At 38.0% G+C, this 21,689-nt stretch overlaps 1 protein-coding gene across 3 annotated transcripts in view; it reads left to right on the top strand.

The window, feature by feature from the left end:
• zyg11 (zyg-11 family member, cell cycle regulator) overlaps window positions 1-21,043 on the top strand; it is a 66,569-nt gene extending 45,526 nt beyond the window's left edge. For all 3 annotated transcript variants that reach the window (XM_043699173.2, XM_043699174.2, XM_043699175.2), the window contains exons 10-16: window positions 570-617; window positions 4,861-4,928; window positions 6,841-6,970; window positions 13,313-13,365; window positions 14,085-14,182; window positions 15,509-15,731; window positions 20,517-21,043. In XM_043699173.2, coding sequence (XP_043555108.1) covers window positions 570-617; window positions 4,861-4,928; window positions 6,841-6,970; window positions 13,313-13,365; window positions 14,085-14,182; window positions 15,509-15,705 — 594 coding nt within the window. In that variant the 3' untranslated portion in view covers window positions 15,706-15,731; window positions 20,517-21,043. The remainder of the gene's footprint in view (window positions 1-569; window positions 618-4,860; window positions 4,929-6,840; window positions 6,971-13,312; window positions 13,366-14,084; window positions 14,183-15,508; window positions 15,732-20,516) is intronic.
• The last annotated feature ends 646 nt before the right edge of the window (window positions 21,044-21,689 follow it).

The raw sequence follows: 21,689 nt of genomic DNA, 5'->3' as shown, positions 1-21,689 counted from the left end.
AATGAAATAAAATTCTGCTTGAAAAATTGTTTGAAGAAAATGTCTTTTAGTTTGTTTCCATACCAAATGATACTAGAAACATTAAGCTTAACTCAAATGTGTAAAGCCTCCTAAATATATAGATGCCACTGCAATTTGTTGGATTTCTGCAAATGTGACTTTTAAAAATTAACAGCATGTACTTATTTTGCATGATTAGAGAATCCCAAGTGTTCCAAATAGAGGACTTTTGGAAATAATTAGATTTTGATGAAGTAAATGGTGGAAATTGGTGATGCAATAATTAAAGGCCATCTTTTTAGAATAATCACTAAAGACGAAAGCTCAGTCTTTTTAAGAACATGAACATCCCACAGTAGTAGAGACAATGTCTATAAATGGAATTTAAAAGACAAATGGGTGTATTTTTTAACAGGATAGTGTAAATTAGAACAACTGAAAGCTATTGTTATATCAGACAGGCAGCATCAAAGTGGAATTTCCTGTCTTTGTGCTGAAAAATTATATGCTTCATTTTAAACCAATTTATGTACTTGCAACATGTTAACGATTTGCTTTCGTATTTCTAGTCCTTTCCGGGTGAGCCATCCATTCAGCAGAAAGTTCTGGGTTTGTTGGTGAGTAACTTTGGTGTGTTATGATTTGTTTAGAAAAATAAAATGAGGAGTGACATGCTATGATGCAGCATGGTAGAACTTCCCATCGGGTAAATTCCTGTTCATCGGAAGGCAATGAGTGAAGGAAACTTTGCCCATTGTGCACTGAACATTTTGTCAAAACTGTCTTGAAACATTCCTCTATAATTTTGTTTCATTATAGAGGAATGTTTCTGAAATCTCATTTACGTGGAAAATTCAAATCAAAATGTCCTTCAGGGCTTTGTTTGTAAATTGTCAGGTAGCGTGAACTGTTGAGAACCAAGCTGAATACAGAGGTTTATGAGTGAGGTTAAGAAAGGAAATAAGTGAAATATGTAGGGAGTTTGGGAAAAGACTGATGGCTAACAATAAAGAAAATCCCAAAGTTTACTGTCAATTCATCAACAGTTAAAGGAGGTGTAAGAGACCAATTGGGAAGTAAGAGGAGGAGTTACATTTAAGAGGCAAAAGACATGCCTGAGATGCTGAATGGATATTTTGTATAAGTCTTTTTACCTCCAAGTTAGATGCTGAGGGCTTAATAACTGAGGATGAAACTCTGTCATTAGAATGATTTTAAAATTAATGAGGGAGTGGTACTGGATTATCTGTTGTTATTTAGAGTTGGTTAAAAACCTGGGACCAGATAAAATGCATCTGAGGATATTGGAAAAAATTGAGAGCGGAAATTGCAACGAAACTGACAATTCGGTTTCAACCTTCTTTTTGATTTGGTGGTGTAAGATTGAAGAGTTGCAAACGTTATGCCTTGGTTCAAAAACGTTTGTAAAGATTGGCCCAGCAATTGTAAACCAGTCATAGCGCAGTACAGCATGGTCCAACTCGTCCATGCCGACCAGATATCCTAAATTAATCTATTCCTGTTTTCTAGCTTTGGCCTGTACTCCTCTCAACACTTTATATTCATGTACCCATCCAGATATCCTTTTAAATATTCAAGGTTTACCACCCTTTGCCACTTCCTCTGGCTGCTCATTCTATACTCCCACCATCCTCTACATGAAAACTATGCAGCTTAGGTCCCTTTTAAATCTTTCCCCTCTCACCTTTTAACCTACACCCTGTAGTTTTGGATCCTGCTGCTCTGAGGAAAATACCTTGGCTCTTCACCCTACCCGCGCCCTTCATGATTTTATAAACTTCTATATGGTCACCTCTTAGCTTCCAACATTCCAGAAAAAAATAACCCTAGTCTATTCAGCTTCTCACTATAGCTCAAACCCTCCAACCCTGGCAACATCCTTGTAAATCTTTTCTGAACCCTTTCAAGTTTCACAACATACTTCCTATAGCAAGGAGACCAAAATTGCACACAATATTCCAAAAATGGCCTGATCAATGAGCTGCACAGCTGCAATGTGACCTTCTAACTCCTATACTCAATGCACTGACCAATAAAGGCAAGCATACTAAACTCCACTTTCACTATCCTGTCTACCTGAGACTCCACTTTCGAGGAACTATGAACCTGCACTCCAAGGGCTCTGTTCAGCAACACTCCCCAGGACCTTATTAGGAAGTGTGTAAATCCTGCCCTTATTTGTCTTTCCAAAGTGCACATTTATCTAAACCAAACTCCATCTACCAGTAGTCGGCCCATTGGCCCATCTGATCAAGATCCTATTGTTCTCAGGTAACCTTCTTTGCTGTCCACTACACCTCCAATTTTGTTGTATCTGCAAACTTACTATACCTTCTATGTTCACATCCAAATCATCACATAAGCGACAAAAATTAGTGGACTGAGCACCAATCCTTGTGGCACACTACTGATCACAGGTCTTCAGTCTAAAAAGCAATCCTCCACCACCACCCTTTGTTTCCTTCAAGCCAGATCTATATCCAAATGGCTAGTTAGAACATAGAAAAATACAGCGCAGTACAGGCCCTTTGGCCCTTTGGCCCTTGATGTTGCGCCGATCCAAGCCCACTATCCTCCGTATGCCTATCTAATGCCTGTTTAAATGCCCATAAAGAGGGAGAGTCTACCACTGCTACTGGCAGGGCATTCCATGAACTCATGACTCAGAGTAAAGAATTTACCCCTAGCATCTGTCCTATACCTACCACCCCTTAATTTAAAGCTATGCCCCCTGTATTCCATGTGAACTAACCTTGCTAACCAGTTTACCATATGGAACCTTGTTGAAAGCGTTACTATAATTTGTATAAGTCACATCCAATCCTCTGCCTTCATCAGTGTTTTTCATTACTTTTTCAAAAATCAACATGGAGGACAGGAAAAAGTTTGTGGCTGTTAAGAGCTACGTTTTTTGAGGTATTTTCTGATTTGGAACTGATTTCCTTGAATTTTTGGAGCAGTAATTACTGTTTTATACTGTTGCATTGATTCAGAACTTTGGTGGGAAGGGAAAAGATCAAAATAACAGTATTACTTAAAAATAAAATGGGGCGAGACAGCAGGTATGTTATGGAGAGTAAGAAGAAAGATTAATAAACTTGCACAGCTGATTGTCAGTCAATTTAATTCTGTAGTGGGGAAACTTATAAAACAAGTATTCAAGATTGAATTAATAGCTCCTCCCCCCCCCCCCCCCCCCTACCCCACTCATGTAGAAAAATGTGGAACGATTTGGCACAGTTAGTGCAGATTATTTGAGGTTGAATTGTTCAACTTGCTTGGGTGACTTTAATCATAACAGAGGGTTGATAAGGGGAAGACTTTTGATTTGGTGTACATGCTCGTCAAAATCTATTTGATACAGTGTAACACAGTCTTGAGGAAAGATATAGGTCATGGAATAAAAATGACAGTAGCTAAAAATATTACAAGTGGCTAAAGGATAGTTAATCACAAATTAATGGGTATTTTTCAGGCTGGAAGAAATTTTGGAGTGGAGTTCTCCAAGGATCAGTATTGGACCCTTTACCCATATAGAAATGATCTAGACTTTGGTATATTGGGGATAATTTCAGAGTTTATGGATGATGCAAAACTTGGAGGATTGTAAACTGTGAGAATGACAGTGGATGTCAAAAAGACATTGATAAATGGATGGAATGGGCGAATAAGTGCAGATGGAATTCAGGTTGGAGAAATGGGAGGTGATGTAGTTTTGTGTAGAGAACAAGTATAAAATAAAGGGGTTTATTTCCAAGGATTTTGAGGAGTGGAGCTACCTAGGTATTAATAGACACAAGTCATTGAAGGTGGTAGGATAGGTGGAGACAGCTGTTAAAAAAGCACAAAGTTCTAGGTTTCATAAATAGAGGCATAGAGTACAGAGCAGGGAGGTAATTAGACACTGTTACACTACAACTGAAGTATTATGCACAGTTCTGAGTGTTAACTACAGATCTGATATGAATATATTGAAGGAAATGTAGAAGAGGCTTTTGAGAATGGTTCCAAAGATATGAAACTTCCAATATGACAAAATATTGGAGAAACTGACCCTTTTCTTTTCCCTTGCAGAGGAGAAGGCTAAGAGGAGATTTGATAGTTTTTCAAAGTCTCTAAGGATCTGGGCAGAGTGGATAGGGTAAACTGATCTAGAATCAGAGGGTATTCTGCAAAAGGAACTAATGCTGAGTGAGAGTGACTTTTTTTTTCTCAGTGAGTGGTTGGAATCTGAATACATTCAGGAAGTGCAGTTGAGGCAGATTTAATTGAAGCATTCAAGAGTCATAGAGATGTACAGCATTTAAATAGAATCATCCAATGTGCAGGGTTTTGGGGGAAAGGCAGGAGATTGGCATTAAGTTAAAATGCTCAGAAGCAGTGCAGTCGTGATATGCTGAACGACCTCCTTCTGCACCATAAACAATTTATGATTTTGATATGTCTGTTTGTTTAAGAATGAATGGTTGGGAAATACCATTGCATGCTTTTCAAGGAAACCTCTAATTCTGCATATTAGAGTGACAAAGTATTAGGTTAAAACCAAAATGCTTTACACTACTTGTTTGTATATTTTGGTAATTGTGGGCAATTATTGCAAAGGCCTGTATTTACCTGAAAACTGTAGAAAAATTTGAAATACAATTCCTCCTGAAAATATTGGAGACGTAGTTGCATTTTGGCCACAGCCATATGTTTCCTCCCCACTGTTGCCTTAAAATAGCACAAGGCTGTGAGCAAAGGAAGAATTTCTTTTTGTGGAACTGGGTTTCAGTAGGGGCGGTGGTAAAAGATCTGTTCAGAGGGTGAGTGATCAAACAAGTTTTGTTTTCATTTTAGAACAACATTGCAGAAGTGAAAGAACTCCACCCTCAGCTGATGAAGAAGAACTTTATTGAGCATATCAGGTAATACTAATTTTGCTGCGAATTGGTTTTAAAATTCTTGATTCTAATCAATACTAGTAGATTCCTCTTGTCACCCAGGAGATAACTGGTTTCAAGAATGATAGGCACCCTGTAGAATGTATGGTTCCTGCCCAGAATGTTCAAAGTAAGTAGTTCTGTAATACTGTTTTTAAAGTTGCGAACCTGATTACGTTTAAAGTAGGAGGTATGAACACTTTTTTTTAAGACATTAAATTGCATACCTCCTTTTAAAATTTGAGCATTTGCATTTCCCATTATGAAGTCAATAATAACTCTGAGACTGTTTTAGTATAGGGTAATTTGACAATTTTTAATTTAGTGAAAATACAATTAAGGGGTTATAAAATATCCTGTATGTGTTTTAAAGATTTGAATATGTTGGGATTGAAATTTGTTATAGGAATGTGACGATTTATTGTTGGGGAAAGTAATTGGAAATATAAATATTTTGGTTATATTGTAGCAATAATTGAGGCTTAAGTTCACAAACTGACCATAACATTCCATTTTTAAAAAAAAGTATTTAAGGCGGTGTGAGCATTGCTGGCCAAGCAGTGTTTATTGCACATCCCTAATTGCACAGAAGACAGTTGAGTCAATCATATTGCTGTCAGTCTTGGGTAATATGTAGGCTAGACCAGGTAGACATGGCAGATGGGTTTTCCTTGCAAGATTGAAACCAAATTGGGGAACATGATGGTAGCAATAATATTCTTGAATTTAAAAAAGTAAACATTCCATTATTGCAATGTGTGTATAGCTTGATATACCGGACTATCTGATGTACAAATAACTCCTCCTGCACCTGTTCTACAAGTAAAGGTAGATTTTTGTTTTAAGTACAGCTTACTTGCAGACACGTTATGGCATATATATTCAGGATTCAACTGAAATGGAGGTGAAATGGTGATTTGGAAATTAGCTAATTTTTATCTAGCGCTGCGCTAATGCTTACCAAATTGGTTGGGGAAATGGAAAAGTAGCCAATTGTTCCTCCCTCCTATCTGATTAGTGATGTCTGCAGGAGTGTTTGTGTCTTGATGTTTATCAGCTAAAACTGAGGTCCTGCAGTCAAAAATCTAGCACGAATGCTGGTAACTCACATGTGCTGGAGGAGACCTGCTGGTCCCTATGAAACCATAACTCAGCAAGAGTGTGAACCTTTACCACCGTGTCAGTTATTTTGTGCAGATTTGGTTAAAAGATGAAGCTGATTGATCTTTGAATAATCCAATGGAAAATTTGGTATTTTGAACATTTTTATGTGATTAATTTTTATCCCATACCGTCAGTTTTTTTTTTTGAAAATTTCATAGAATTCCATCAACTTGCATTTATATAGCACCCATATTAAAAAGAACAGCTTCTGGTGCTTCAGGCATAAGAAAGATTCTCATCAACTATGTGGAAACATTATGGGCATGACTGAAGGCTTGGTTAAACATGCAGGATTTGTGAAGGAGAGGGAGAGATTTTGTGAAGAAGGCAAAGATATAAGCCGGATAGCTGCCACACTGGTGTGACTGAAAGACAAAGGGAAGGAGAGGTGTGTAAAAGGATACTGACTGAGACGTGAATGGTTTTTTGCTGTTCGGCGGGAGTATACCAGAGAAGTTTACCAGAGAAATCATGCAGAGATTCAGAGGAGGAACCCATATTGATTTGGCTTGGGGTGATTTGGGCAATGGAAAGTATTTTAGGTCAGTAAGGTTCTAATTTATCAAGGATGATTCCAGGTCTTAAAATTTTTATTATGAAGGAGGTTTACTGAAATTAACAGTTTTTTTTTTTCCTAATTGGAGAAAAGGTTGAGGGGACATGTGCCTCCTGTGAATAAATTCTGGAATGGGAGGAAAGCACTTTATTCTGTAATTCATTGTTTCTGTTTTAGTGTTTTACTGCACAATAAAGAAGTGGAAGTCAGTTACTTTGCCGCAGGAATAATTGCTCACTTGATATCCCGTGGGCTGCATATCTGGACACTAGATCTTGACCTTCGAGCTTCTCTTCTGGAGCAGCTGGTATGTTTTAAATACATTGATCATTGTATTTTGTAAAACATATTTTCCATTCTAAGGTGATTTTTGTTTTAAACAAATAATCAGACCTTTTCATTTGAGTTGATTCTAATAATCTGGGGGAAGACTTCTCTCTTTACTATTTAGAATGAAATCATAATTATTGATCTGTAGTTTCATACTGTTATCTTTTTTGGTTTTCCTCATGGTCTGTCCTTGACTCACTCTCTCTTCTATTTCTTATCTACGTGCTGTGCTTGACATGAAATCTATCTCTGCCTCACCATTACTTCTCTCAACTTTTCCATTGTTTGATTTGTCAGAGCCTGTCTGATATCCAGTATTTTACAGGATTTTCTTCTAACTATATACAGAAAAGACCAAAGCAATTGACTTCGGTCCCCACCAAGAACCTTTATTGTTTTAGTTACTGATTCTGTCACTCCCTGGCCACTATCTGAGGCTGAATCAGATCATTTGCAACTTTACTTCCTGTTTAGACCACATCTGAGCTTTTGACTGCATATTCACTTTGTTGCCAAGAATCTGTATACTTTAATCAATGTAATATCACCTGAATTCTCCCCTTCCCCACTATCACAGTTAATTTATTGCTGAACTTCTTCACTATATCTTTGATCTCTGGATAACTATTCGAATAGCCTCCTGGCTAGCCTTCCATTTTCTACATTACTAAACCTGAAAGCCTCAATTTTATACTGTTGACATCACATTTGCCCATCATCCTTTATGCTTGTTGAGTCAGTATGGTCCAGTATTTGGCTCTTAGTCTAGTGATGATAGAGCCCTGGGTGGTAGTGTTGAAGCGTGAGACCTCTGGTTTAAGTACATAGTTCTTTGAAAGTTGTCATATGCTTGCCTTCATTTCTCAGACTGAGTGTAGGAATTCTGATATCATGTTGAGATTGTACAGAATGTTGGTGAGATCACTTTCAGAGTACTGTGTACAATTGTAGTCACCCTGCTTTAGAAAGGATATTAAGGAGAGAGTTCAGAAAAGACTTACAGGGATGTTGCCAAGATTGAAGAGTTTGAATTATAAGGAGAGATTGGATAGGCTGGGACTTCTTTTACTGGAGCGTCGGAGGTTTTGTAAAGCTTTATAGACGTTTACAAAATCATGAGGAGCATAGATAAAGTGAATAGCAAAGGCCTTACCCTAGGGTAGGGAGTTCAAAACTAGGGTCATATTTTTAAGGTAAGAAGAAGAAAATTTAAAAGGGACCTGAGGTGTAATTTTTTTTCACAGGGTGGTTTGTATGTGAAATAAACTACCAGAGGAGTAATAGATGCAGGTACAGTTACAACATCTTGAAAGACAACTGGACAGGTACATGAATTGGTAGTACAGAGAAAAGAAGGACATGGCCACACACCAGTTGAAAATAGTACAAGAATTTTAGACTAGATTCCCTACAGTGTGGAAACAGGCCCTTCAGCCTAACCAGTCCACACCGACCCTCTGAAGAGTAGCCCAGCCAGACCCATTCCCTACATTTACCACTGACTAATCCACCTAACACTTTGGGCAATTTAGTATGGCCAATTCACCTGACCTGCACATCTTTGGACTGTGGAAGGAAACCGGAGCACCCGGAGGACACCCACGCAGACACCGGGAGAACGTGCAAACTCCACACAGTCACCAGAGGCTGGAATCAAACCTGGGACCCTGACGCTGTGAGGCAGCAGTGCTAACCACTAAGCCACCGTGCTGCCCTAAATAGGGGAATTCTAGAGTCACAGTGACCAAGTTTCCCAAACTAAGCTAAACTAGTCACACTTGCCTGTGTTTGGCCCATGTCCCTCTTAACTTTTCCTGTTCACACCTGAGTGCTGCGTTCTTCAATGCTGTCCACCCCTGATTTTTAATAATTTCAACATCCACTGCTGTAATCTTCATTATGCCATGCCTGAAGTCCTGACATTGCCTTCTTTACTCCTCTACCCCTCTCTTCCCTCTTAAAGACTTTTTTTTTTGATAAAGCTTTTGGCTACTTCACTAATTTCCTGCTTTATGAAGCAGTGTCAATGCATTTGGTTCTTCTGTAAAGCATCTTGAGATGTTTTACTATGAATCTAAGTTGTTACTATTTATAATACAAAACATTGGGAATAGTTTCCTCCAAAGGTAAGAAATACTTGCTGCTTTTGAGTTTAATGTTTGATTTTGATAAAATGCCTGGATAACTAACTTGATTGAGATTTTTGAAGAAGTAACTAGGAGGATTGATGAGGGTGGATTAATGGACATGATCTTTATGGACTTCAGTAAGGTATTCGAAAAGGTTCCTCATGGGAGACTGGTGAGCAAGGTTAGATCACATGGAATACAAGGAGAACTAGCCATTTGGATACTGCACTGGCTCGAAGGTAGAAAGCATAGGATGGTAGTGGAGGGTTGCTTTTCAGACTGGAGGCATGTGACTAGTGGTGTGCCATTAGAATCAACGTTGGGTTCACTGCTTTCCGTCATTTATATAAATGATTTGGATGCAAACAAAGGAAGTACAGTTGGTAAGTTTGCAGATGACACCAAAATTGGAGGTATAGTGGACAACAAAGAAGGTTACCTCAGAGTACAACAGGATCTTGATCAGAAGGACCAATGGGCCGAGGAATGGCAGATGGAGTTTAATTCAGATAAATGTAAGGTGTTGCATTTTGGAAAGGCAAATCGGGACAGGACTGGTAAAGTCCTGGGGAGTGTTACTGAACAAAGATACCTTGGAGTGCAGGTAGATAGGATAGTGAAGGTGGTGTTTGGTAGGCTTTTCCTTTGGTCGGAGTATTGAGTACAGGAATTGGGAGGTCATGTTGCAGCTGTACAGGACATTGGTTAGGCCACTTTTGGAATATTGCGTGCAATTCTGGTCTACTTCCACTCGGAAAGATGTTGTGACACTTGAAAGGGTTCAGAAAAGATTTACAAGCATGTTGCCAGGGTTGGAGAGTTTGAGCTATGGGGAGAGGTTGAACAGGCTTGGGCTGTTTTCCCTGGAGCATCAGAGGCTGAGGGCTGACTCTATTGAGGTTTGTAAAATCATGAGGGGCATGGATATGGTAAATAGACAAAGTCTTTTCCCTGGGGTGGGTGAGTCCAGAACTAGAGGGCATAAGTTTAGGGTGAGAGTGGAAAGATTTAAAAGGGACCTAAGGGGCAACTTTATCATGCAAAGAGTGGTGCAGGTATGGAATGAACTGCCAGAGGAAGTGGTGGTGGCTGATACAATGTTGTTAGTACATTTAAAAGGCATCTGGATGGGTTATAGGAGTAGGAAGGGTTAAGAAGGATATGGGCCACGTTCTGACAAATAGGACTAGATTAATTTGGGATATCTGGTCAGCATGGTAGAGTTGGACCGAAGAGTATGTTTCTGTGCACTATATCTCTGACTCTGTGACTTTGATTTTAAAAAATTCAATTCATTTTCCTCCTCCACAATTTTAACAAGCTAAACTAAAGATTACTGCTCTATGGCTCAATCATAAAATAAGTTTGGGAACAAATACATTTTGTTACATTCTTTAAGAATAACAACCATACTATCTTTGCATTACAGTGCCTGGATGTTTCTTGAATGCATTTGGTGTCCTTTTCTAGCAACCTGCTGCATTGGTTACTTATTCCTTTTGAAGAAATTCTCCTAATTTCTCCTTTTACAGATGTGAAACTTTTTGCCTTTTAAAACCTTATTATCCCTTGCTGCAATGCTTTCAAATACTTTGGGTAGTATTTCAAATGTACTGTCTCTATCTTGATCGGTTTCAATGTCGGTCCCTTTGTACTACTAATTTGGTTTAAATGGCCTGCTTATGTTGTGATGATAATGGAGCATGGTTCATTAGTTTGTTTGTAATTTGTAATTTCTGCTTCCTCTGACTTGGTGCCTTTTTACTTTCTTAAGTTTATAAACTTAATGGGCTGTATTATGTTGTGGAAATGAAAATTCAGTTTTTTATGGTATTCCACTTCTAAAATTGATAGCATCTTCTGGATGTTACGTAGAAAGTTAAACACAGAAATCCAGGATTTTTGTGATATTATGGTTATCTAAAGGGTATGTTGTTAATACCTACACCCCAAAATGAGGTTTTGGCTTGTGCTATTAGTTTTACTTTGCATATCCTTGGAAAATGTTACATCTTTTGAATGCTGGTGAGTTTAACGTATTCATAATTATTGCTAAAAATTTTCGCTGGGCCTGAGCAAAGTTTTTTAAAAAATTATTAAGTTTTAAATATATCAATAAATCTAGTTTCTGTTGTTTAAGATAGAAACTAAAATATCAAACAAACCATTATTTATGTTTTCTCCCTTAATCTCCTGTGTATCACTGGACCTTTTCTAGGACTTTCCTCCTTGCTTAGTGGTGAGCATATCTGTTTCAGCCTGAACTAAAATCCAGCTCATGAGTATTTGTTGTTAAATGGATCATTTTTAGTGATCTTCTGGTACTAAAATAGTCACTTAATTTCTTATGTTTTAAAATGTGAATGTTAACTGTGGGAAGCTATTAATACCTGTATCCGGTCTCTTGAACTTCTAAATCTGCTCGGTATTGCACTTTTCCATGAATAATTTGATTGTCAGCTAAAAGTGCACTTCAACATGGGGTTGGAGGGGAAAGAGCAGGAAATTGTCATGATTGAGGTTTAGAACTTATTAAATATGGTAGACAAAATGTTGTATTTAACAAACTACGTGGAGAGTTTAATTCTAATGTCCATTTTACTGTTTCCTTTCCAGTTAGGATCAGCACAAGTGTTGGGTAAATTCTGACATAAAACAGCTTTAGAGTGAGAATTTCCTTTTAATGTTATAGCAGTAGCAGCACACGAATTATGAAGATAGCAGTAGTAACTGTTTGGTATACTTCTGTCACCAGAAGCAAGGAATGGGTGAACACCATAATTTTTTTTAGTATTATAAAGCAGCTTACTTGTTTTCACCCTTGTTAATTGGATTTCAACTGATCAAAGAAGAGAACTGACTGTTAATCAGCTTAATATGTACAAAGACAACCCATTCTGTTAATCTTATTTAAAGTGGAAGTCATAAAAAATCTAGTTTGAACTGCTGTTGATGGAATAAGAAAATGACTTACTCCCTTTAATGAAGTGGTCTCATAAGTATCCCACTGATTGCTTTAAATTGTTCATTTGCAGCATGAGAGCCATCTTAACACACACGTCCTTTTTTCTTTTGTTTAATAATTCCATTTGAATTTATGGCTGGCTTTTTTTCTTATGGTGGCACACGTGTGTTTATGATTTAAGCTTTTAAGCTTCAATTCAGCTAAGTAATTCAGACAACTTGAACTCCAGCACATTTGCTAGAGTGATTTATTCTGTAGTTACTCACTATTTATAGTATAGAAACACCTTTTGAGTGAGCTCATGTGGTGCAATGTTTTAGTGTCCCTACCTTTGGGCCAGAAGGTCTGAATTCAAGTCCCACCTGCCCCAGTTGTATTATGTCTGAGCAGAATTTGTTTTCTGCTGTGGTTCTGTTCGTCGAGCTGGAAGTTTTTGTTGCAAACGTTTCGTCCCCTGTCTCGGTGACATCCTCAGTGCTTGGGAGCCTCCTGTGAAGTGCTTCTGTGGTGTTTCCTCCGGCATTTATAGTGGCCTGTCCCTGTCGCTTCCGGTTGTCAGTTTCAGCTGTCCGCTGTAGTGGCCGGTATATTGGGTCCAGGTCGATGTGTTTGTTGATGGAGTTTGTGGATGAGTGCCATGCTTCTAGGAATTCCCTGGCTGTTCTTTGTTTGGCTTGCCCTATAATGGTAGTGTTGTCCCAGTCGAATTCATGTTGCTTGTCGTCTACGTGTGTAGCTACTAGGGATAGCTGGTCATCCACAAACTCCATCAACAAACACATCGACCTGGACCCAATATACCGGCCACTACAGCGGACAGCTGAAACTGACAACCGGAAGCGGCAGGGACAGGCCACTATAAATGCCGGAGGAAACACCACAGAAGCGCTTCACAGGAGGCTCTCAAGCACTGAGGATGTCACCTAGACAGGGGACGAAACGTTTGCAACAAAAACTTCCAGCTCAGCGAACAGAACCACAGCAAAGAGCACCCGAGCTACAAATCTTCTCACACAAACCTTGAAGAATTTGTTTTTTTAATAATAAATCTACTAACACCTTTTATGCTCTAGTAATTTTCAAAGCGCTCTTATTTTGCTTTATTTATTCAAAGGCAGTTGGCTAACTTTAGTTTTTCTTTCTTAAGCATACTAACTTCCAAAGAATCATTATTTTGCTTTATTTATCCAAAGACAGTTGACTAACTTTCTCTTCTTCTTTTCAGCATTCTGTCATTCTAAATTGGCCAACTCCAGATTGTGAAATGGTAGCTTATAGGTATGTTCATGATTTTGAAAGTGTACTTTGTGATGGTTTCCTGTCCCTGCTCCATAATGGACGCAGCTGAGAGATTTGAAGATAATTTATAAAATTTTCTATGTTTCAAATCTTTATTGCAATCAATTACCTGTTGTCATTTTACAGATTGTTAGCCTTTCTTGGTAGCAATCTTGTCCCTTGAATCAGAAGGTTGTGGTTTTGAGCCTCACTGTTGAGAAACTTGACACATCCTGCAGTGTCAAATGTGCTGTATGTTGAATGAGACATAGCCCATCTAGTGGAGATAAAGAAGGCACTAAAATAGCTTGCTTACTTAGCTCATTGTTTGAGAATACTTGCTGTATAAATATTGGTTACTACGTTTATACATTTGTGAGAAAAAAGTGCACTAACAATGTATAGTGCAGCGCTTTGGGCATGCTAAAGTTATGAAAGGTACTGTATAAATAATTTATTCCTTTAGCATTGCTGGAGAATTTTTATTAATTTTTTTTTGGGTAAATCAGATTCAAAAGTGAAAAATGTGTGAACTAAGATATGGATGTTAAATAAGCTTTTATACAAGGAGAATGGAAAAGATCATTTTATGAAAGTGACCAGATTCAACAGTTCCATTTTAAATTTAATTTGCCTCAGTTTTGTGAATATATTGGAATTTAAGCTCATTACAAATGTGCTTTTTCCTTTCTGCTAACATTGTGAATATTTATTTCCAGGTCATTCAGTCCCTTTTTTCCATTGTTGGAGTGCTCTGATACACCAGGAGTACAGATTTGGGCTGTCTGGGCAATGCAACATGTCTGTAGCAAAAATGGTAGGTGTTAATGGTGGACAAAGTGCAGTATTATTTCTGTTCACATGCTTGAGCAGAATTAATTGGTGTGTTTTTCCATAAAATTTAGATTTATGAAGTGAACCATTCTCTCTTTTTATTTCTAGCTTCTTTTGTATTTTTCAGAAATTCTTTATGAAGTTTAATTGGAATAACAATAATTAATTGACTTTTTGTTCTTCATTGTTAGTTAATGAGATGCTCCATTTCTCTCTCGCCACAGTTCATAACAAGATTAGTGGATGTATTGGTGATCTTCTTCCAAAATTCTATAGATTCTCGAATGTTTCCGAAGATTGGAAGGTAGTAAATGTCACCCCACTACTTTAAAGAGTGGGTGAAATACACAATGGGGGCTGCAGATCTGTTGCAGGGAACATGCTAGAATCCAATATAAAGCTTTGGATAATATTGGTCTGGTTGGGCATTGTCAGCATGAATTTGTGAATGGAGGTCCTGTTCAATGAATGTATTAGTTGTTTTTGAGGATGTTACAAATTGAATTGATACAAGGGAGTCAGTGGATGTAGGCTTTCAAAGTTTTTGATAAAGTTCCCAACAGTAATTTGGTTAACAAAATTTAAAGCATACTGGATATGATATAATGATATATGATAGCATGGATTAAGAATCAACTAACAGGCAGACGCAGTAGAAATAAACAGTTCATTCTGACATTGGCAGGCTATGATCAAGGGGGTTCTACAGGGATCAGACTTTTGTTGGATTGCACCTGGATTTCTGTGTATTACGTTTTGGTCCTCTTGGCTTAGGGTATTCTTGCAATAGAAGGCAACAAAGGTTCACAAGCCCATTCCTGGAACAGTGAGACTGACCTATAAAGACAGATTGGAGAAATTGGGGATGTATTCTCCAGAGTTCAAGGAATGAGAAGTGCTGTCATTGAAACTTAAAAATACTTGAAGAGATATACAGGATAGATGTAGTCAAAATGTTTTGCTTGTTTGGGGAAACTGGGGACACAATTTTGCTATGTGGGAAGATATTTCAGACTGAGATGAAATTATTTTACTAAATGTTATGAGCTCTTGAATTGTTTATTCTTGTGGGCTGTGGAAGCTCAGTCACAATTTTAATAGTGCGTGTTACACAGGAAACTAAATGATCTGACCCCATCAGTTTCCCAAAGGCTTTGTGCAGTTAAAATTGTGCTGTGGAATTTTGAGTCCACCTGGAATCTGTTAATTGTCTCTCATATAATCACTGCCAGAATATATTGTTTTAATTTCATCGTTTGAGTCAAGAGTGACGTCCAATTTTTGTTTTTTATTTTGCTCTGTCCTACAGCTCCCAGGTACTGTAGCATGCTAATTGAAGAGAGCGGAATGCAAAAATTGTACAGCATTAAGGAACACCCCCAAGTTTCACCAGATGTTCTGCGTATTGTTAATAGCATTATTGAAACTTTGGAAAAGTATATCATGCGCCACGGGAAATTGGTCTCCAGCCAGAAAAAGCCACAAACTAAGCACAGTATGGTCTAAGCAGAAGTTTTGGACAGATTGTATGAGTAAGTTTTTTTTTTTAAAATAGTTTGGTAACTTCCGATTATTGATGAATAAAAGAAACTAAGTTTTTAGTGTTGCTCATCTGGACAGCTGCAAGAATGCTAACATTGAAAGGCAGTAACAATTTATATCTCACGTGAAAGTGGTGCTGATTGGTTCGCAAGTTGACTTTGGTGACCATAAGACAAAGGAGCAGAAAGTAGGCCATTATGCCGTTCCTGATGAAGGGCTTTTGCCCGAAACGTCGATTTTGCCTGTCCTCGGATGCTGCCTGAATTGCTGTGCTCTTCCAGCACCATTGTTCCAGAATCTGGTTTCCAGCATCTGCAGTCATTGTTTTTACACCATTATGCCCGTAGATTCTACTCTGCCATTCATCGTGGCTAATAATTTTCTCAACCGTATTCTGCCTTCTCCCCATAACCTTTTGATCCCCATAACAATCGAGACCTATCTATCTGTCTTAAATATACTCAATGACCTGGCCTCCACAGCTTTCTGTGGCAATGAATTTCAAAGATTCACCATTGTCTGGCTGAAGAAGTTTCTCTTCATCTTCATGCTAAAGGATCTTCCCTTTCACTCCAAGGCTGCGCCTTCGGGTCTTAATCTCCTGCTAATGAAAAGATTTTTCCCAACATCCACTGTATCTGGGCCTTTTAGTATTCTGTAAGTTTCAATTAGATCCTCCCGCCCTATCCTTCTAAACTCCATCGAGTATAGACCCAGAGTCCTCAAGCATTTTGTGTGTTAAGCCTTTCATTCCTGGGATCTTTCTGATGAACCTCCCCTGGACCCACTCCAGGGCCAGAATATCCTTCCTGTGATATGGGACTCCAAATTGCTCACAATATTTTAGATTTGGTCGACTAGAGCTTTATAAAGTCTCAGAAATACATCCCTGCTTTTATATTCTAGTCTTCTCAAAATAAATGCCAACATAGTATTTGCCTTCCTAACTACCAACTCAACCTGCAGGTTAACCTTCAGAGAATCCTGGACTAGGACTCCCAAGTCCCTTTGCACTTAAGATTTCTGAAATTTCTCCCCCTTTAGAAAATAGAAAATATTCTTCCTACCAAAGTGCATGACCTCACACTTTCCCATATTATATTCTATCTGCCTTTTCTTTGCCTATTTTCTTAAGCTGTCTAAATCCTTTTTGCAGCCTCCACACCTCCTTAATACTACCTATCTCTCCACCTGTCTCTCCACCTCCAAACTTAGCCAGAGTTCCCTCAGTTCCTTCATCTAGATCATTAATGTGAAAAGTTGTAGTCCAAACACTGATCCTTATGGAACACTATAAGTCACCATCCTGAGAAGGACCCTTTTATCCCCACTCTCTTTCTGCCAAACAGCCAAGCTTCTATCCATGCTAGTGCCTCGCCTGTAACACATTGGGCTCTTAGCTTAGCAGCCTCCAGTGTGGCACCTTGTCAACGGCCCCCTGGAGATCCATTGACTCTTGGTCTAACCTGCTTGTTACCACCTCAAAGAATTCTAACAGATTTGTCAGGCATGACCTCCCATTGATGAAACCATGCTGACTTTGCCCTATTTTACCATACACTTCCAAGTATTCAGAAATCTCTTCCTTCACAACCGACTCCAAAATCTTACCAGTGACCAAAGTCCGGCTAATGTGAGTGTAATTTCCCGTCTTTTGCCTTACTCCCTCCTTAAACAGGAGGTTTTATTAATGATTTTGCAGTCTTCTTGGATTCTCCCCAACTCCTGTGATTCCTGAAAGATCACCACTAATGCCTCCACTATTTCTCCGGCTATCTGCTTAAGAACTCTGGGGTGTGATCCATCTGGTCCAAGTAATTTATCCATCTTCAGACTTGTCTGTTTTTCTAGCACCTTCTCACTATACTCACCTCTGTCTCCTGACTGTCTCGAATGTTTGGGATATTGCTCTAGTGTCTTCCATCGTGAAGACTGATGCAAAATACTTATTCAGTTCCTCAGTCATTTCTTTTGTTCCCCATTACTTCTTCCCCAGTATCATTTTCCAGTGACCCAGTGTACAGTTTTGCCTCTCTTTGCTCTTTTATATATCTAAAGAAACTCTTGCAATCTTTTATATTATTGGCTAGCTTACCCTCACATTTAATCTTCTCCCTCTTTATTTCTTCTTTTAGTTGTCCTGTCTTGGTCTTTGTAGGCTTCCCAATCCCCTAGCTTCCCACTGCCCTTCGTCACATTATATACTCTGTCCTTTACTTTTATACTGTCCTTGACTTCCCTTGTCAGCCATGGTCACTTCGTCCTCCCTTTAGTATGCTCCCTCTTCCTAGGGATGAATTTTTGCTGTGTCTCCTGAATTATTGTACCATGAAGAATGCACTAGGGAATCGATGGTCCCTCCCATGCATTTGTTTCAAAGGTATAACGACTGGGCATATTCTGTTTGCTTGTAGGTATGTATATATATCTATCAAACATAAATGAGCCACAATGTGAGCCTTACTGATATGTCTGAAATATAAATATTTTTTTGATTTTTGAGATGGGGCTGTTGCTGTATTTCCAGCATTTGCTCTCCATTTCTATTTGTCCATTGAATTGAGTGGCTTTCATGGTCAGTTAGGAGTCAACCATATTTGTGTACTGGAGTCACATGTAGTACTCCAGGTAAGGATACAAGAGTACCTTTTTTTTAAAAAAAAAAAAGTGAAACCAATGTATTTTTTTGATCATCAATGATCATTTCAGGTTCAATGTTACTGAGAATAGCTTCCAATTCCAAATTTTATTTTAATTTAAATTGCACCAGCTATTTTGGTGAGATTTAATCCCATGAGCCCAGGTAGTATTAACCCAGGGCCTCTGGATTCCTGGGTTAGTGACATCACCACCATATCCACTCCATTCTTAATACATTTGGGATTATTCAGTAAGTGCTGTTCCATTATTGATTCACATCTAACTACTGAGAATTTTGCAAATACAGACTTGCAGTTCCCTGGTACTTCCTTTGTGATTGTACCTCATCAGTTCAGGTTCAACTTGCCAACCAAGCAACATCCTTTACTCCAAATTGTTGCTCTCTTTTGAACTTTGTCATTTCTGTACCTATCCTAACGAGTTCAACACAAAAAGCTTCAACCTTTTTTATGCAATACTAAGGTTTGGAAACTTTAAACTCCCTATTCTCTACAATAATGTTATCTTATCTAATTTTAATGGGGGGGGGGGGGGGGGGGGAGGGAAGAGAGAAGAGATTTGTAACATGGATTTTGATGGACCTTTGAATAAATAGGTAGCTTAAGACACATGAAACCCCTCTGAATGTACCGTATGTCTGAATAATAAACAATGCTATTGGTAAAGACTTCAAAATATAATTAATATGTTATAAAGATGACAAGTTTTATAAAAAGTGACACCATTTTGCAGCGCACAAGGTGGTCCACTGTGCACATGTTGGTTGTTTGCTACATTGGAAACAAACTGACTTCCCTTCTCATGTTAACATGTCTTTTTTCTCTGCTTCAGTATTTTCTCTTTAGTGGTCTAAAAGACAAATCAATACTGCTTTAAAGATTTTCTTTTATATCACCCTTTCTTAATTTTCCTGGTGATTTAAAAAGAAATTCTTCATCTACGTTTTCTAAGGTTCCAGTTTCCATTCTGTAACTGAATTACCTCAGAACCCTTAATTCTTGTGCTCTCTTTCCCAATTTAAATGTTCTACTAACACCATGGTGCTTTATTTAAGTGCACAGTCTTTCAGGCAGTCATATTTAAAAGTTTACATATATATTCAACTTCTCATTTATGCTTTTTTTTTCTCATTTGGCTTCCATTTAAACAATTTTAATTTCTAGTCCTTTGTGTCTTTTCCTTCTCCCTCATGTCTGGGGTGCATTTAAGAATGGTCCTCAGTTGGAGGGAAGTTTTAAAGTTCAGGTCTGTCTGCAGCAGACTTGAAAAGTGTTTGCTTAGGATACTTGTATTATAAAGATTTTTGTATTATTTAATGGATTACCTTTTTAAAATGCCTAGAAAACTTAAGTTAAAAATCACACAACACTAGGTTATAGTCCAACAGGTTTAATTGGAAGCACGCTAGCTTTCGGAGGGACGCTCCTTCATCAGGCGATAGTGGAGGGTTCGATCGTAACACAGAATTTATAGCAAACATTTACAGTGTGAAAACTTAATGTTGCTTCTCATAAGTGAATATTGAAGTGGAATCTGTCCATTTACCTTGTTAAATGCTTGTTATTTGCATTAGAATGTTGAGTTGGACCAGGTCTTGTGGAAAGAACAAACTAGATATGTAACCCATATGTTCAGGTCCTTTTTATCTTGCTGGTTTGGCAGTTGCTAGGACCTGCATGCTGCATCTAAATGAAGATTGCGTACTGAACTCTAGTACTTTGTAGCTTTCGATTGGGTTCTTGCTACGTTCCAGCTGAATGCTACACTTGATTTGAGTTTAGCTCTCCATTTTATTTTAGCACTCAGATGGTACTAGTGTAAATTTCCTTGCTGTTTGTGGCTTAATAATAGGCATTCACTGTACTGTTGGAAAAATAAATCAATATATTTGAGGTGAAATTTCAGTAAATATGTCAAAACTGATTCCTACAACATTGTTGATAACTTTGCAAAATTAATTAATGGTGGCAGCAAGGACTAGGCAGAATGATGGTTTCTTTAAAATGTACCCATCCGATTCTGGGGTCCAGTATTAGTGTGCAATATGTGGAAGTGAATACTATAGTGAAACATTAACAAGTCTCAAATTAATATGCATTTACTTCTTCAAACAGGTGGAGGATGTTCAGCGCGTAACCTTTTTTTATTTTCTGAAGACTATGAAGAGAATTTCCTTGATTGAAACTGTCTGCTGTTAAACATTTCTATAAGCTATTCTAAGTGCAGGAAGAATTTATCACAGTGGAGTGTTGGTGTAGTCTGTGGTATTGTCTTGTTCTACCAGAAGCAGCTGATGCTTGAATAAGTGCTGCTGATGAAATGTTTACTTAATCTGGATGTCACTCATATACCTTCTTTGCAAAGAATAAATCCATGTTTAGAACAGCTGAACTGTGATTAGCTTAAATGTATTTGATCCCTACTTACTTTTAAAAATATTTTGTATGAAATGTTGATGACTCCTTCAGGGGAAATTGGCATTTGAAATTGCCAATTTGTATTAATGCTTGTTTTGTTCGTCTTATTGCTTGTACAGATAAATGTATCATTGGTTTTAAGATTTTCGGCTCAGAGGGACTCTTGCCATCAATACCTCATATTTTAAAAACCATTCTATTAAAAGAATTGATTTTGCATTGTTCTATTTTTAAATGGTGTTTTTTTTTTACAGCAACTGGTATTTGGTGTCAGCCTAACAAATGTTACTATCCCACACCTACCCCAGTGAATGCACAAACCTGACTTGAATTCCATGAGCCTCATTTGTTATGGTTTATGCTTGGGTAGGATCTGTCTCTAAAGAACCTTGTAAAATAGGCCAAGGCTAAATTAAAGTTTCCAGCTATCCCGTTACAGATCCTTTGCTGGGAAACTGCTAAATTTTTATGGGCATATTGGGTCATAGTCATTCCTATTTATAAATTGTAATGTTCTGTGAATATCCATTTGTAATACATTACAGCCAAGAAAAATGCATTCTCACACCATTTGGGAGGGAGCAGGCTGTCAAAAAAAGTCTGAAATGACCAGGTCACTGAAGGAGCTCTATCCAGTTCTGCCACAAATGGCTGAATGGCTACCACTTGTGCTGTAATACTTCTATGATTCTGTAATTTTGATTTCTTCCTCCAGTTTTTTTTTAAAGAGTCAGCGGAGCTGGATGTGAGAAACTAAGTCATTCATATATGTTCATAATTTAATGCGAAAAGAATTCAAAAACATTCTTTTACCAGATAGTCTGAGAGGGGATCCTGATCTCTATAATTTCTGACTCCCACATTTGCAGT

This window comes from Chiloscyllium plagiosum, unplaced genomic scaffold (genome assembly GCF_037043375.1).
Source record: "Chiloscyllium plagiosum isolate Xiang-an unplaced genomic scaffold, Cpla_swu_hap1 HiC_scaffold_9, whole genome shotgun sequence".
NCBI classification, from domain to species: domain Eukaryota; kingdom Metazoa; phylum Chordata; class Chondrichthyes; order Orectolobiformes; family Hemiscylliidae; genus Chiloscyllium; species Chiloscyllium plagiosum.
The sequence above is the reverse complement of the archived record's forward strand: the minus strand, read 5'-3'. Positions and strand labels throughout refer to the sequence as shown.